The sequence below is a fragment of the Sitophilus oryzae genome, unplaced genomic scaffold, assembly GCF_002938485.1.
Source record: "Sitophilus oryzae breed Bouriz unplaced genomic scaffold, Soryzae_2.0 scaffold_119_pilon_pilon, whole genome shotgun sequence".
Taxonomy (NCBI): Eukaryota; Metazoa; Arthropoda; class Insecta; order Coleoptera; family Curculionidae; genus Sitophilus; species Sitophilus oryzae.
Window position 1 is genome coordinate 1,493,190 of NW_022145837.1, and position 16,026 is coordinate 1,509,215.

The following is a 16,026-nucleotide window of genomic DNA, read 5'->3' on the forward strand; positions in this document are numbered from 1 at the left end:
AATTCGAATGACTCTGAGAAACTTCAATTGCATAACGAATATGAAAATCGCCTATTAAATAAAGAACTAATGCGGAAGAAAAAAGAGGAGGAGAAGCTTAAAGCTTCTGAGGACAGCAGCTTTTGTTTAGCTATCTTTGATCTTCAACAGGTGTTACAGTGTCCAAAAATAGATGTTGGCCAAGCCTATTACAAGTCAAAAGTGGCCACATACAATTTAACGGTTTATGAAGCTGCCAAAAAACAGGGATACTGTTATATGTGGCATGAAGCTATAGCATCCCGCGGAACTTGTGAAATAGGAAGTTGTATTTTAAAATTTATAAAAACGAAAGCAGAAGAGGGTTTTAAAGAAATATCATTTTTTTCTGACAACTGTGCGGGGCAAAATAAAAACAAGTTTATGTACATTACGCTACTTTATGCTGCCCTTAAATTTAAAATTAAAATTTCTTTGAACTTTATGGAGGTCGGTCATACACAAAATGAAGGTGACTCTATGCATAGTGCCATAGAGCGCTGTGCCAGGCGTATTCCAGTTTATACACCAGGGCAATGGGCTACAATTGCTCGAACTGCATGTATTAAAAAACCTCATATTGTAGTTGAAATGAATCAAACTGACTTTTTCGATCTGAAAGATATACAATTGCAATGTACAAAAAAAAACATAATGTAACCGTTAGTCCTGACACTGTTCGCAATAGATTAAGAGAGGTCAACTTAAGCAAACGTCCCTGGAGAGCTCAACCCTTAACGAGCGGAAATCGAGAGGTACGATATTTGTGGGCTCAAGATCATGTTCAGTGGTCGAATGAACAATGGGCCAATGTTCTCTTCACGGATGAGTCACGCTTTGGAATTCATCCGGATTGGAGAAGGCTTAGGGTATGGAGAGAACCGGGAAATCTTATTCGGTTGTATCATGTTCAGGAAGTGCACCATTATCAAGGTGGAACAGTTATGGTCTGGGGAGGAGTCCAGTTAGGCCGAAAAACCTATCTCGTTTTTCTTTAAAGGTTTCTAACAGGAATCACATATCGTGATTTAATTCTTGAGCCTGACGTGTTACCATATGCCAATGATTTTGGGAGAAACTTCATTCTCATGCATGACAATGCACGGCCTCATACAGCCAGAGTGGTAAGTGAGTTTATCAATGCTCATCAATTAAACATCTTACCCTGGCCGGCACAATCTCCTGACCTCAACCCCATCGAGCACGTATGGGACGCGGTCCAAAGAAGAATTTTGAGAATGGGTATGCCTCGTGAAACTCGTAGGGATCTGGTTCGGGCCGTGAATGCAGCGTGGCAGACTGTACCTCAAGAAGAGATCGACAACCTGATCAGGAGCATGGAGAGACGATGTAGGGCTGTAATGAACAGTAGAGGAGGCCATACCCTTAATTAAGTAAAAATGGTTTTATATTTTTTTTTAATTCATAATTTAGAATAAAAAAAAAATGTGTGTGTTTTTTTGAGTTCAATAAAAATCAAGGTAAATTTGAAAAATTCGGTAAATTTCGCATTTTTATTTCCAATACGTCCTGTAAACTATTTGTTTATTTTAATTATATTATATCAGAAATGCAAATAATAAAATTACTGACGATGGCTGGATAAAATTGTAATATCTCTAGGCTTTTCCGGTGTGTGTAGTAACCTGCCAACCATATGTAAAAAACACACATTAAAATCAACAGACGTATTTTATTAAAAAACAAAAATATATTCTTACAAGTTCAACTGTATCTTTCAAATTTAAGTAGAAAAAACTTTGATCTAAAACTGATACAGAAGAAACACCATACAACCAGATAAAACGATGTTGAAACAATGACAAGAAACATTTGACAGAAAAAATCCATGTCCAGAGTTACTTTTATTTGTTTTTATCCTTTTCATCTGATATCTGAGTAATAATTGGAAATCATTGATCTGTTTAAAGAATTACGATATAAATTAAAGCCACGTTGCTCGTCAGGCTCGCTGTGTAGACATAGGTACAAATTAAATTAAATTATGTTCCAAACTAAAGTGAGGTTAGGTTCGTTTATAAATACATCAGTCCGCTGGAGGCCGCGTGCGCCATTAGGGTGTTTGCCGCCTGCTGAGTTTCCAGCAATATCCTCGTTTCGTTCATCCATTGTCTGGCCACGCACCTCGGCGCACCTTTGAGGAGGTTCATGTATTTGAGGGCCTGGGCAAAGTCACCTCTGTCCAGCCAATACCTGAGAAAAAAGGAAAATATACACAATTCGGCAACGGTGCGTCGGGCATGTGTAGCTCCTATAATAAAAAAACTTAGGAATTTTGTATAAGTGCAAACCTAAAATATGTATTAGGATTATATCTGGAAAATATTTTAACTTCTACAGGGTGGTTTGGTTTGGTTTGGATAATTTTTTAATTTGGATATTAATAAAGAAATAAATAAATATATATATTTTCCAGCCTTCTTAAAAAATAATATTAAAAATAAAAGAAATATCCTGAAATCAAAACTACATTAGGTGTTTACTATAGTTGGTCTGTACTTACCTTGCTGTAAATATCGTAATCTTAAACCATACAGAGTGTTCAAAATTCTATGCCAAACATTGTAAAATATAGAATCATTTTCTTTGTATTTTAAATGGAATACCCTGTATATTATTTTTTTATTAGATGGAGTAAAATATGTAAAACAACAAAATAAAATATACGTGTTCAAGAGTTTTTCCGAAAAACTCACCGGTTTTTAAATAAAAAAAATACTCTAATATTTGAGGGGTGGTTTCACCCCCTTGGAACTGGAATTTCGAAAAATCCCTTCTTATCGAACCTCTACACCCTAGAATCAACCTGTATGCCAAAATTGAGCTTCTTACGTTGAGTGGTTTGAGCAGGATCGTGATTAATCAGTGAGTCAGTCACTTAAGGATTTTATATATTAGCAAGGAAAAGAGTAGTTGCACTCTCGCAAATATTTTCTGCCAGTTTTTGCAATCTGTCGAATATCGGCAGATTGCAAGACGTTTCAGTTGAATTCCGTCCGTCGAGCTGCGAGGTTCGAACGTTGCGTCCCAGCACAGAGACGGATTGACAAAAAATGAGTGCCTTACTGTGTGCTGCTATTATAATGGTAGTAATAATTCAAAAAATTGTTCTTTGAGTTTTTTTAGATTTCCATCGGATGTAAATCGGCAAACTGATAGTAATTGTCAATAAACATTTAATTATATTTGTTTATTTTAGAAGCTGAGATATTATGTAATTAATTAAATATTATTTTTTTAGCATGTGGGCAGATTTTAATTTTTTTTCTTAGATATACAGGTTGTCTCTAATATGCGCATGAAAATATTTTTTGATCAGGGGATTTGCCATAAAATTTTCATTCCAATAATAATTTACGAGATAATTTATATATAAATTGGTTTTTGAAACAATTTTAGAGTAAATATTTTGTATATCTAAAGTCTCCGCAAATTATTCATATTTTTTAATTGAAAGAATTTTATAATAGCATAATCGCTTATAAATTTAGTGTACTGTATTTTTTATGTTTTTTTTTTATTTTATGTGGTCGTAATATAACAATATTCAAAATATTATAGACAAAATGTTGAGTTTATATGTGAGGGTAGAAAAGTGCTACACCTAACTTTAAACCACCGTAAATATACAGGGTGGCCCATTAGTGCGACAAAGTCCAATATCGTCGTCGTTGTCGAAGATGTGAAAAAAGTTTTATTCGTATTTCAAGGTTTATAAAGGGGCGTATCCTAAAATATTTTGTTATATACAGAGTGTCACAAAAAAGTTATGGTAAAGTTAGTTTGGAAAAACACTTTAAATACAAAAAATGTTCACCTTTTAATTCTACATCTGAAAGAAAAATAATATACAAGGTGTTGCATTTAAAAAAAATGAGATACATTTTAAATATTACGATTTTGGTGACGCCATAAAAAATACCCTGTATACGGTAAAGTAAATTTTTCAACACGAATTTATTCTGGTATCCTTCATGTTTAAGAAAACATAGCTAAGTACTAATAAAGTTATATTCACTCTAGTTTTTTACCACTTTTCGTATATAATGTTTTTAACCAATGTTTTAGTAAATAAAAAATAGAATGGCAACACCGCAGTGTGCTTCAAATAAAGACAGTGTATTATATGCAAAATTTTATGCCGAATCCAGTTATCTACAGAAAATTAAATTTGTTTTAAATCAAAAAAAAGTTGTAAAAAATCTCTGAAATGGATAATAATATAAAAATATGTCATTATATATTTCTTCCGCATTTCTTCCCATCAGAAGATTTTCAGATACAGAAGAATTGTTACCTACACGAAATGTGAAAATATTCTGTTTTCAAGCAAGTTTTTACTCGATGATCAATTTTTTTTATTTTATTTTATTGCGAACTATATTTTCTGCCAGTTTTTGCAATCTGTCGAATATCGGCAGATTGCAAGACGTTTCAGTTGAATTCCGTCCGTCGAGCTGCGAGGTTCGAACGTTGCGTCCCAGCACAGAGACGGATTGACAAAAAATGAGTGCCTTACTGTGTGCTGCTATTATAATGGTAGTAATAATTCAAAAAATTGTTCTTTGAGTTTTTTTAGATTTCCATCGGATGTAAATCGGCAAGCTGATAGTAATTGTCAATAAACATTTAATTATATTTGTTTATTTTAGAAGCTGAGATATTATGTAATTAATTAAATATTATTTTTCAAACTCATATTTTCTTAAATACATATCTGTGAAACTATGGCGAGTGCCACGACTATACTTTGCCTAGTTAATAGACCACGACTATACAGCTACGTCAGTGGTCACGGGAGGCGAGAACAAGGTCATATAAAGTGGCAGAAAAAGAACAAAGGATTTGACAAGGAGTAAAGCTACTAGTTTCCTTATACTATAATATTAGCATAGATTATATTATTTTAAAAGAATCATCCTGATCCACTCAAATTTTTTTGAACCACCCTGTAAACTTTAAAATATTTTCCTGAAATACATCCTAATACATACTTTGGGGTTGCAGTTAACACAAAACTCTTAATTTTTTTTTATTCTAGGAGCTATACATACCCCACGCACTATTGTATGTACACCCTGTATAAACAAAAATTGTTTGAAACACCCTGTATTCTACAATCAGGGTGTTTCTTATTATGTAAGAAGGGACTATCTGCACTCCCTTTCTAGTTTTATAACAAGGGACTTATTATCTTTACGCTTACCTTGCTCTTTGTAAAATGTCATTTGTCGATAGTTTACTAAAATCGATTTTTTCATCGTTTAGCTCAGCTCTAGGTATGGGACTAGCGGCTTTTATTAGTAATAATGACTGGATGTAGGATAAAATATGAACAGGTAAGGCGGCACCTGAAAACAAGTTATTAGTTGCTGTTGGAAGTAAAATGAGAAATGAAAGTTTGTATGAAATTTCGCACAAATGAACATTAATGCGAACTATACAATATAGCTTAATAGCCGTTGCAAAAACCTCATCGCAACTTTATTGGAATATTTTGAACCGGGAAAGCAATAATAATGGCTCTTTATGTCCCTTAAATGCTGTTAAGAAGGTGAGTTTTGTTGATGTAAATAATAACTGTTTATTTATTTATAATTAATTTACTTTTGTTTTCTAAAATATTTTGATTGAAAGAAAATATGTAAAAGTGGACAACGCTGTGCCGCTCAGGCTTCAACAAATAGACAAACAAATAGAGAGAGTGAATATCATTAGGACTCTGTGTAATGACAGTTGCATACCTAACGACAAGATAAAATACATACCTTCTGCAGGAATTAAGTCAACCGTCCTTGCAACCTTCTCCACCTTTAAGAACCTCTCTCTAAGCGCGTCCTCAGGATATACACCTCTCTCTTTAGCCTCCTTTGGAATGCCTTCGATAACCACACAAACCAATTCATCGTTTTCAGCTGAAAAAGACCATTTCATATCCCAAAACTGCACATTAATAATTACAGATTTGATAAACGCTTAAACATAAATTTCAAAAGAATTAAAAAAACTGATAACTGACTAAATTACCGCCGGCGATATAGACTGACGAAAAAAATGCCGCCGAAAAACGAAGCAAATTCTTCTAGTACGGCGGTTGTTGCTAAATATACCAAAAATACCACCCTTCGGCGGTATACTTTTTTAATAAATAAAAACACCGCCATTATTTTACCAAATTTCGTGTGTTATTTTTTACGCCGTTAGCGACAAATTAATTCAGTTTTCCACCGGGTCAATTACAAATATAACAGTATCATGCCGCCGAATGACGGTATTTTTTATATTCCAAAAGTGCATATTAATAATTACAATTTTAATAAATGCTTAAAATAAATTTCAAGAGAATAAAAAAACAAACTGACTAATTTACCGCCGGCGGTATAAACAGTTTACGGGAAAAAATACCGCCGAAAAAAAAGCAAATTCTTCTAGTACGGCGGTTTTTGCTAAATATATAAAAAATACCGCCCTTCGGCGGTATACTTTTTTAATAAATAAAAATACCGCCCTTATTTTACCAAATTTCGTGTTATTTTTTCCGCCGTTAGCGACAAAATAATTCGGTTTTCCACCGGGGCAATTACAGATATAACAGTATCATGCCGCCGGATGACGGTATTTTTTTGTATTCCAAAACTGCATATTAATAATAATAATAAATGCTTAAAAATAAATTTCAAGAGAATAAAAAAACAAACTGACTAATTTACCGCCGGCGGTATAAACATTTTACGAAAAAAAATACCGCCGAAAAATAAGCAAATTCTTCTAGTACGGCGGTTGTTGTTAAATAGATAAAAAAATACCGCCCTTAGGCGGTATACTTTTTTAATAAATAAAAACACCTCCCTTATTTTACCAAATTCCGTGTGTTATTTTTTGCGCCGTTAGCGACAAATTAATTCAGTTTTCCACCGGGGCAATTACAGATATAACAGTATCATGCCGCCGGATGACGGTATTTTTTGTATTCCAAAACTACATACATATTAATAATTACAATTTTAATAAATGCTTAAAAATAAATTTCAAGAGAATAAAAAAAAGAAACTGACTAAATTATATACCGCCGGCGGTATAGACAATTCACCAAATTTCGTGTTATTTTTTCCACCGTTAGCGACAAATTAATTCAATTATCCACCGGGGCAATTACAGATATAACAGTATCATGCCGCCAAATTTTAATAAATGTTCCAAAATAAATTTCAAGAAAATAAAAAAAAAATAAGTTACCGCCGGCGGTATAAACATTTCACGAAAAAAATACCGCCGATCAGCGGTATGCTTTTTTAAATAACAGAAATACCGCCCTTATTTTACCAAATGCGTTATTTTCACCGGGGCAATTATAGATATAACAGTATCATACCGCCCGATGACGTTATTTTTTAAATTCCAAAACAGCAAAGTAATAATCAGTTTTAATAAATGCTTAAAAATAAATTTAAAGAGAATAAAAAACAAACTGACTAAATTATATACCGCCGGCGGTATAGACAATTCAAGGAAAAATACCGCCGAACAACGGGGTAACTCTTTCAAGTACAGCGGTTGTTGCTAAAAATATATAAAAAATACCGCCATTCAGCGGTATACTTTTTTAAAAAACAGAAATACCGCCCTTATTTTACCAAATTTTGTGTTATTTTTAACGACAAATTAATTCAATTTTCCACTGGTGCAATAACAGATGTAAGAGTATCATGCCGCTGGATGGCGGTATTTTTTATATTCCAAAACTGCATATTAATAATTACAATTTTAATAAATGCTTAAAAATAAATTTCAAGAGAATAAAAAACAAACTGACTGCATTATATACCGCCGCCGGGCCGGCGGTATAGGCAATTCAAGGAAAAATACCGCCGAACAACGGGTAACTCTTTCAACTACAGCGGTTGTTGCTAAATATATAAAAAATACCGCCCTTCAGCGGTATACTTTTTTTAAAAACAAAAATACCGCCCTTATTTTACCAAGTTTTGTGTATTATTTTTTCCACCGGAGCAATTACAGATATAACTGTATCATGCCGCCGGATGACGGTATTTTCTACTAAAAATACGGTTTTTTAGCCAATGCGTTAAAAAATCATTTTTTTTTCTTAAACTAACCTGCGGCTCTCACAACAGCATTGATCTCCGGCTCCAAGGGCCTGATCTGGTCCTTCCACGGTATACCCGGGCATCCCGCCCTGACGGCCCTCAGCAGGGACTGGCACGCGCTCCACAGCACCTGGGCCTGTTTGGACGAGGCGTCCGCATCGTTTCTAGCTGAAGAATTTCTCTATGAGTTACCCAGGCAACAGTTATTTAGCTATTCGGTGCGAGTAAAATAGTGTGCGTGCATACCTCGATAGACGTAAAGACCAAAAAATTTCCCATCAACAAAAACGAAATCGAACATCAAAACGTTTGAAAACAACAAAAAAAAGGTGACGGAAAGAAGTCATCGCGATGACTTTCGGACAGCAGGTATAATATTTCAGGTGGTAAGAGAGAATACCTTAATTTTTTTTATTAAATTATACAGGAATGCAAGGTGTACCTTAAATATAATTTTTTTAACTGATAGTACTGTATGATAAAAAAAAGGCGTCAAAGACAGCTGGGGAATGACAATCGATGATAATTTTAACGAGGTCAAGCACTAGATGTCATTTACAGTCCTTTTTCAATCTTTCTATGAATAGTGTTAATTTTTGAAAAGTTTTATGTCAATTTTTAGAAAATGACGTCTAGAGACTGACCTCGCCAAAATTATCATCGATTGTCGTTCCCCGGCCTTCTTTGACGCCGTTTTTTTACGCCACCCTCTTAAATTGTCAAAATTAATTTCAGCGACTATCAAAATGTTCAGTTGTTTTGGCGGTTCTTCAAATGTAGGGTTATGTAGGAAGTAGCAATATAACGTACTATTAATTTACACGATTAAAGAAAAATTTTGAGAAAATTTCAGATGAACCTGCAGTACTAAACAGTTTACTAAAATATACAATGGATACATCATGATTCCTTTGAAAATCGGATATAACATTTTTTTCGGCGACCATCAAAATGTTTAGTTTTTTTCGGCGGTTCTCAAAATGTTATTAGCGACAATTAAGAATTAAGGTTATGTAGGAAGTGGCAACGTTGCGCGCTCTAACTACACGGGTCAAGTAGATAATAGTCTGAGCATATTTCAGACATATCTGCAGTTCTAAAAAGTTTTCTAAAATATATAGAAAAAAATCAAGGGCAATACAAAAATTTCCACATTTTTTTGCGACTCCCAAACAAAATGTTTCCAGTTTTTCGACAGTTCTCAACATTTTCACGTAATAAGGGCAATAATTAAAAACGTACGTCATGTACGAACTGACAACGTTGCACAAAATTAGTACAAGGTTAAGGAAAAATCCTGAGAAAACTTTAGATGAACCTGCAGTTCTAAAACAAATTTTAAATTATACAAACATGCATAACGATACTTTTTGGACAACAGGTGAATTATTTGAGGTGTTAAGAAAGTTTATATTTTTTCAGTGGTTCTCAAAATGTTCGCTACCTTTTTGCGGTTCTCAAAATAAGGTTAGAATTAAGAATGTAGTAAGTAAATATCCTGAGAATATTTTAAACAAACCTATTATCTGACAAACGAATCTAAAACAGCGGAAGGAATTCGGACAAAAAAAGTAGATGTTGTCACGTTTAATTATAGAAAGGCAAAGTTGCTCGATATTACCTATAAATTGAATATATTTTAGTTCATTTCAGCATACATAATTATATATATGCTAATATGTTGACGTAGTTCTTATTGTAATAATGTATATTTATCTAATTAACAGTTTTCGTTCATTCTGCCTATTATAAAAGGTAAAGTATTTCCTTAAGATAATGTCCGCTTAGGGTAAGCTGGCAACGCTGACAAAATTCATCATGGCATCCCGGATTCAACCAGTCTGATTGGTCGCACGTCTTGCCGCCATTACCCACAACTCTATGCCCCTCTCTAGGAATAGTAGAAACAGTCACTACTATTGAAAAATCCAGTGCCGGTGTTACTGTATTGTGTTTTATATCTTTAACTTGATTTGTGTTTATTGTAATAAGTACACGCGTTTTAACAAATATTACTATATTTGGCAAATGACTAAACAAAATGTAGGTACATTTAAAGTAAAATAATATTATAAACTTTACTGGAAAATATTATAAAAATTCCTGATATATTTTTATGAAACACCGCACGCTCGTGGATATTTTATGAATGAAATCGGTCATGATTTTAGAAAATTGCGATCCCCTCACCGTTGCCCCGTTGTTTCAGATCCGTTTGTCAGACTGTACAGGCCTAAAAATGATTCTAAAATATGCAGACCATTTTAAAGAAAAAAAAAATATTTCTACATTTTTTTGCGAAAAAAAACCTTTATATTTTTCAGTCCGTTAAATACCCGTTTATCTTTTAGATAAAAAAAACACTATAGTCTCTCCAGCAAGTCAGGGAAAATTTCGCCAGACGACATTCAAAAAATGGCAGAAAATACAATTTGCTTTTGAACTAAAATGAACTAAAAATACATAGAGACTAAAAGAGGAGTTATAGGTCATTCTATATACCGCCCAAAACTTCGATATATGATCAAAATAACCCGTTTTTAAGTGTGCCCTTACCTTTAATTGATTCGTCTAGGCCGTGCAACCTTCCTACCATAGTGGCTACCTGCATTTTGAACTTGCACCTTTCTTCCTCTAATTGTTCGTCGAATCTCCTGGTCAAAATCCTCTCTATTTCTTCTTCACGCGTCTTGATCGCTTCGTTCAAATGATCATTGAAGGCCTGTGACTGTCTCTTCAACTGTTCTCTTAATTCTATCTCTGCATCTTTCCTCAATTTCAGCACCTAATATTTTTCTTATTAATTATATAATTATTTTATTCTAACAGGCACACAACACAATAATAATTTAGAATACAGTATTATTGAAAAAAACGTGTCATAGTAGACTCTGAAATAACACCATATAAATATAAAAATTTACAAAAATGTTCATTTAAATGTGTTAAAGAAGATTTACTAATCTGTAGACGCAATGTTCTAACGTTTATTTATGTATTATGTTTTTATAAAACGTAAAAAACCACCTCGTAAAGATACAGTTTTATACACGTAAGAAATTAGTTTTTTACGTCAATTTTTTTTTACCCATCCCTGAAAATTTAATTTTATCTCAGTCTAGAAAAGAAACACGAAATAACAATGTTATTGAGCACTAGGAACTTACTTTGGTAAAGGTGTGGATCCGGTGGCTGACCTTGAAGCCCATATTTGCTGCTTTTGATCATCGATACTACGCAAGCGCACATCGTCGATGTTGCCAAATTGCAGTTTATTTTCGAATTATTTGCAGTTGAAAATTTTTTTTGGCGTGTTAATCAATAATAATACAAATTCTATAATTTCAGATTTATCTTGATATCCAAAATTAAGGTAAGAAGGATAATGAAGATTGTGAAATGAAAGTATTATAATATATAATATTGTATTAATAATAACATTTATTTATATGTTTACATTAGAATTAAAATTTATCATTTACGGATTTTTTCTTAATGGTTTTAAACTTATTAGAATTATTTTATTTCTTTCAAGTTATTTAATTTCTAGTTATTTACAGGCAACAATATTTTTGATTATATGCATGTATTGATGTTTTGAAGTACTACCATGACGGGTCTTATTATAGAACAATAAACGTCAATCGGAGATAGAGGTAACATTTTACCTATTATATAATGTTACTAATATAATATACTTTGATTATAATTAATGTTTGTATCATAATTTCTTAAAAATATCAAGCATAGATATCAAGTTAGTGGATTTTATCGAAGAGTGTGTTGATAAGACTAAAATAAGCTTTATGTTTTATCTTTTTCTCTTTAGAAGGGAGATGGTTTGTATCGTAAAATACATTACAGTATTTAATATCGTGTACTTTGTTATTCTTTTCTTAATTTACTGTAATTTCTTGTTTCCTATAATGCCAAATCTTGACAATATGGTGAAGGTTGAGTTTTGATCTTATTAGTTTTATAAGAATAATAATAATAATAGAAATACAAGACTAAATTAAGACTTAGTTTGTGATTTATATTAAGATCTTTCTTATAATATTTGTTATGTCTTCATCTTAATACTATATTATGCTTGGTCTGGAAAATAAATGTTAAAATATCTTAATTTTGCATATCCTATTCATCCTTCCATTAGGAAAAATATGGTTTATAAATCATATATGCTAAGAAAATCACATAAATTAGGTGTAAGAATAGAGAAATCTTAATGTAGCAGAAAATTAATGCAATATATGTATAAGCAGAATTAAACAAGGTAACTGTTAATGTTGCTGAAGCTGATTCTACAATTTTAATTACGGAGGCTAAAAGGCCTTTTAAGGCCTCCGTAGTTTTGATGGAATGTTAAAAAAAATCTATTATGAACATGACATGGAGCTACAGCATTTAAAAATTTAAAAAAAAGAGAAAATTTGGACACATCCCGAATTTTTAATAAAGCACTTTTTAAACGTAGCATAATAATCTAGATAGGAATCTAGAGTTTTATTTCTATATAATTTTATTGACTGAAAATACATAATAAGCGTTCACGTATTGTGCGAAATATTAAAATAATATACCGCGTACTATGATTGAAAAAAAAAAATAGCGTCAGCAATGACTATGAAATGAAGATCGCTGTCATTTTATGGAAATGTCCTCAATCGTCATTTCCCAGACAACTGGACGCCGTTTTTTCGATCATACGGTATATATTGACAAAAAAACACTGAAAAGCACATATTTGTTTTCTACTGAAAATAATTCCAAAATAACTCACAATCTGGCAACATCGAAGATGTGCGCATGCGTAGTGTCTGTGACTATATGCAGCAAAAACTCGTTTCAAGGTCAGCCACCGGATCCACACCATTACCCTTACTTTTACACATACAAAGTAAAAAAAAGAGATTAAAGTTTAATTTTTTAAAGTCCATTAAAAATCATAGGTTATGTTTCTTCAATAATAACAAAAACATGTAAAACTTAATAAAAACTATAAAAAATCACTACCTGTTGTTGGAAACACGCTGTCAACCTCCTCTTTTCCTGTTCCACAGCCTCACAAATTTGCGCAATAGTCAAGGGCTCCAATCCACCCTTCTTAGCAGCCTCCACGGCATGTTCAACCTTGCCTTGCAACAACGTCTCCATCTTGGCCAGCTCCTTCTGATAGAACAACACATTGGCATAAACATGTAATATAAACAGGTCCAACTCCTCCTGATTCAACACCAATTTCTTTTTACCTAGATCTATATTCGGAAATAAGATCTCTAACTCTTCCGAGAAATTCTTCCTGGCTCTCTCAACTTTGTCCCAGTATTTCTCAGATACATCTCCGTGCTTCAAGGCCGATTGATACTCTTTTTTAGCAGTCTCCACGTCGTCTTGCACTTTGGAAATGTTATTTCTTATAATAACCTTCGTGTTTTCCGAAGCTACGAAGTTTGGACTTGAAATCAGCTCTTTTAACCTGTTGACATCTTTAGTAGCTTGTTCGGCTTTTTCTTCGGCTCTTTTGATACACTCAGTCTTTGATTTGGTTTTCTGTCTGACATCTTCCCACACCTCTGGCCTCACTTGATTGACAGCCTCATCAATTATGTGCTCTATGTCCTGGTTATAGCTCAAAAGAACGTGGACAGCTTTGTTATATGCGTTCACAGCTTCGGTAGCAGAGAGACATATTTTTTCTTCTAGTTCCGCAAGAGCTTTTGTATCAGTTTCGGAAGCTCTAGGTTTAGGGTCACCCGCTACAAAAAAAGATGTTTTTTAGTGTCTAATTGATTCAAAAATAAATTGCATGCTAAAAAAAATCGAGAAAAAATTAGTAATTATGTACCGATGTTAACTTTGGGTTCATCCGAACCTTCATCCTTTTCTTCAAGCCAAATTTCGTTATAACTCTCCTCTTTATCTTTGCATTCTTTTTTCAAAGCCGGCAAAATCGGTGAAGGGGCTGTTTAGTACAAGAACACTGTTAATATCACACAGCAAAGGCTCAAAAATCACAAAAATATCCAATTAACCTCAAAAAATTACCTTTATATTCCTTTGGAGGTGGAATGATGTCTTTTTTTCTTTTTTCAACCTTGTCCTCACCTACTATACTACCCAAAACGGACTTTTTCGTATCGCTGTACAGATCGGATAATGATTTGTTATCCAGAGTGTCAAGTATCGTTCCTGTAAAGGGTACGTAGGTGGTTAAGGTCTTTCTGAAGTTTTCGTCATATTTTGCGTAAGCCAGAGTGGCTCCACCAGCTAATGCTATGGCCCCGAGGGTCAAAAGGAACTTTCCCCCACTGCCCCCTTCATCTCCTTTGGATTTTGGAGACTGTCCCGGAGGACAAATGCTTTTGTCACTGTATTGTCTGACTGTTACAGCAAAACTACCATTTCCATTCGATATACAGCTGCTGGCAGTAATACACTTGGGGTTTGACTGGGGTAAATTTAGTAAGTTCTAAAAAAACGGTAAAAAAGTTTTTTTAGATGTAAATAGAGATGACATAACAGCAATTAAGTTTAAAAAAAAATTAATTTGTGTGAGACTTGCCCATGCTGCTCTTCTGATTAGGAGTTTACGGACCACTTTCAACATCAACATTCTCTGGTAGAACCACCGCGGGTTTTGGGAGCGGAATTTTGAAAAAGATCGGAAAATTCTGTTTCTTGACGATTGGTGACGATACCGACCCTGGTGGAAAAGTCAAAACTCGTGAACTTCGAACTGGAGGATGTTTCGAACGCTGATTTCAGGTACGTCCGGGAAGTATTTTTGCACGGAAATTTTGTCAAATACCTCCGGAATTTGTGGGCTTGTTGTTTTTATAGTTTTCTAAAGTTTCTCTTTAAAGTTGTCAAATATTTGAGAGCTTTTGTTTCTCGGTTCGAATTTCTAGGTTAGATTCTGGGGAGTTTACTTTTGGGTTGGCAGCGAACTGTCACTGCACTATATCTGTTCTTTTCTAACTTTCAAGTTTAAAAAAAGACAAAATATATATCAATTTTTTTAATTATTTAAAAAATTAATAAAACTCTTTATTTTTAGCCGCAAAATGCCGTGCCACGTCAGTTCTAACAGCAAGAAAATTATTCAAGAACGTATACCAGCCTAGTTTAGTACAACAAGTCATCCGAAAGCATTTCTCAGTACTCCACACCAAGCCGAATAATACCCTTTTAAATGAGCCTCAACTAATCAAGAACAGAATAAACCTGGTCGATACGAAGACCCTTACAAAATTCTCTATAAGAAAAGGTAGAAGAAAGGCGAACAAAGCTGTAATTAAGAGATTTTACAGGCTAGATTGGGGTATATGGATCAGGACAAAGTGTGGTCGTCACAAGAGACTGTGGAAGAAAAGGGCCTCAAGGAGGCGAAGATTGAGACAGCACGTGTTTTGTAACGCTACCCAAAGCTATCTTCTGGATAAAATGGTTGGTAGTTATTGGAGAAAACCTAAATATTATGTTGATGATCCTTATGAACCTTATCATAAAAGGGAAGATTTTGCGTATTCTGCGCGTAAACCTAGACCTTATTTTCCTCCAGGTGAATTATAAATAAGTTTTTGTTAGTTTGTAATCGAATAAAGTATTGAATTAATAAAAAATAAATTTAAGTTTTATTATTAAGATATTTATTTTCCTTGGCGCCATCTATGGACTAGTAGCCATACTATCAGTTTACAGTTTTCTGTAATTTTGGTTGAAGATTGTAGATTTCTAGAAAATAAAGGTTGATTCAGAAAGACTGTCTCATTTCTTTTTTTTTTTAATAAATTCAAAATAACTAATAAATATTTATCTATATAATAAATAGAGTAAGCAGTAATTTTTACCTCTACATAATTTTATTCTTCATGAT

General features: G+C 33.4%; 2 protein-coding genes across 3 annotated transcripts; one reads left to right on the forward strand and one right to left on the reverse strand.

The window, feature by feature from the left end:
• Positions 1–1,691: 1,691 nt before the first annotated feature.
• LOC115891854 (MICOS complex subunit Mic60-like) lies at positions 1,692–15,048 on the reverse strand. 2 transcript variants are annotated; one of them, XM_030912434.1, is made up of 9 exons: positions 14,713–15,048; positions 14,196–14,619; positions 13,996–14,112; positions 13,164–13,906; positions 10,704–10,932; positions 8,157–8,315; positions 5,808–5,954; positions 5,246–5,390; positions 1,692–2,232 (listed from the first exon to the last, which is right to left on the reverse strand). In XM_030912434.1, exons 1-9 carry the CDS (start codon positions 14,761–14,763, stop codon positions 2,055–2,057), a joined length of 2,193 nt encoding a protein of 730 aa, XP_030768294.1. In that variant the 5' UTR covers positions 14,764–15,048; the 3' UTR covers positions 1,692–2,054. The 2 variants fall into 2 exon arrangements, with proteins under 2 accessions (XP_030768294.1, XP_030768295.1); XM_030912435.1 differs by lacking the exon at positions 13,996–14,112.
• LOC115891855 (39S ribosomal protein L35, mitochondrial-like) lies at positions 14,779–15,763 on the forward strand. The gene is made up of 2 exons (XM_030912437.1): positions 14,779–14,915; positions 15,208–15,763. The coding sequence occupies exons 1-2, from the start codon at positions 14,894–14,896 to the stop codon at positions 15,720–15,722; spliced, it is 537 nt and encodes a 178-aa protein (XP_030768297.1). The 5' UTR covers positions 14,779–14,893; the 3' UTR covers positions 15,723–15,763.
• Positions 15,764–16,026: the final 263 nt, after the last annotated feature.

Bases quoted from the DNA above. Each gene is read 5' to 3' on its own strand.
- LOC115891854 (XM_030912434.1), bottom strand. From the start codon at position 14,763: ATGTTGATGTTGAAAGTGGTCCGTAAACTCCTAATCAGAAGAGCAGCA. The intron at 5,391-5,807 runs GTATGTATTTTA...ACTTGTTTTCAG, and splicing joins TGACTTAATTCCTGCAGAAG to GTGCCGCCTTACCTGTTCAT. The intron at 2,233-5,245 runs GTAAGCGTAAAG...CTTTTTTCTCAG, and splicing joins GACATTTTACAAAGAGCAAG to GTATTGGCTGGACAGAGGTG.
- LOC115891855 (XM_030912437.1), top strand. From the start codon at position 14,894: ATGTTTCGAACGCTGATTTCAG. The intron at 14,916-15,207 runs GTACGTCCGGGA...CTTTATTTTTAG, and splicing joins GTTTCGAACGCTGATTTCAG to CCGCAAAATGCCGTGCCACG.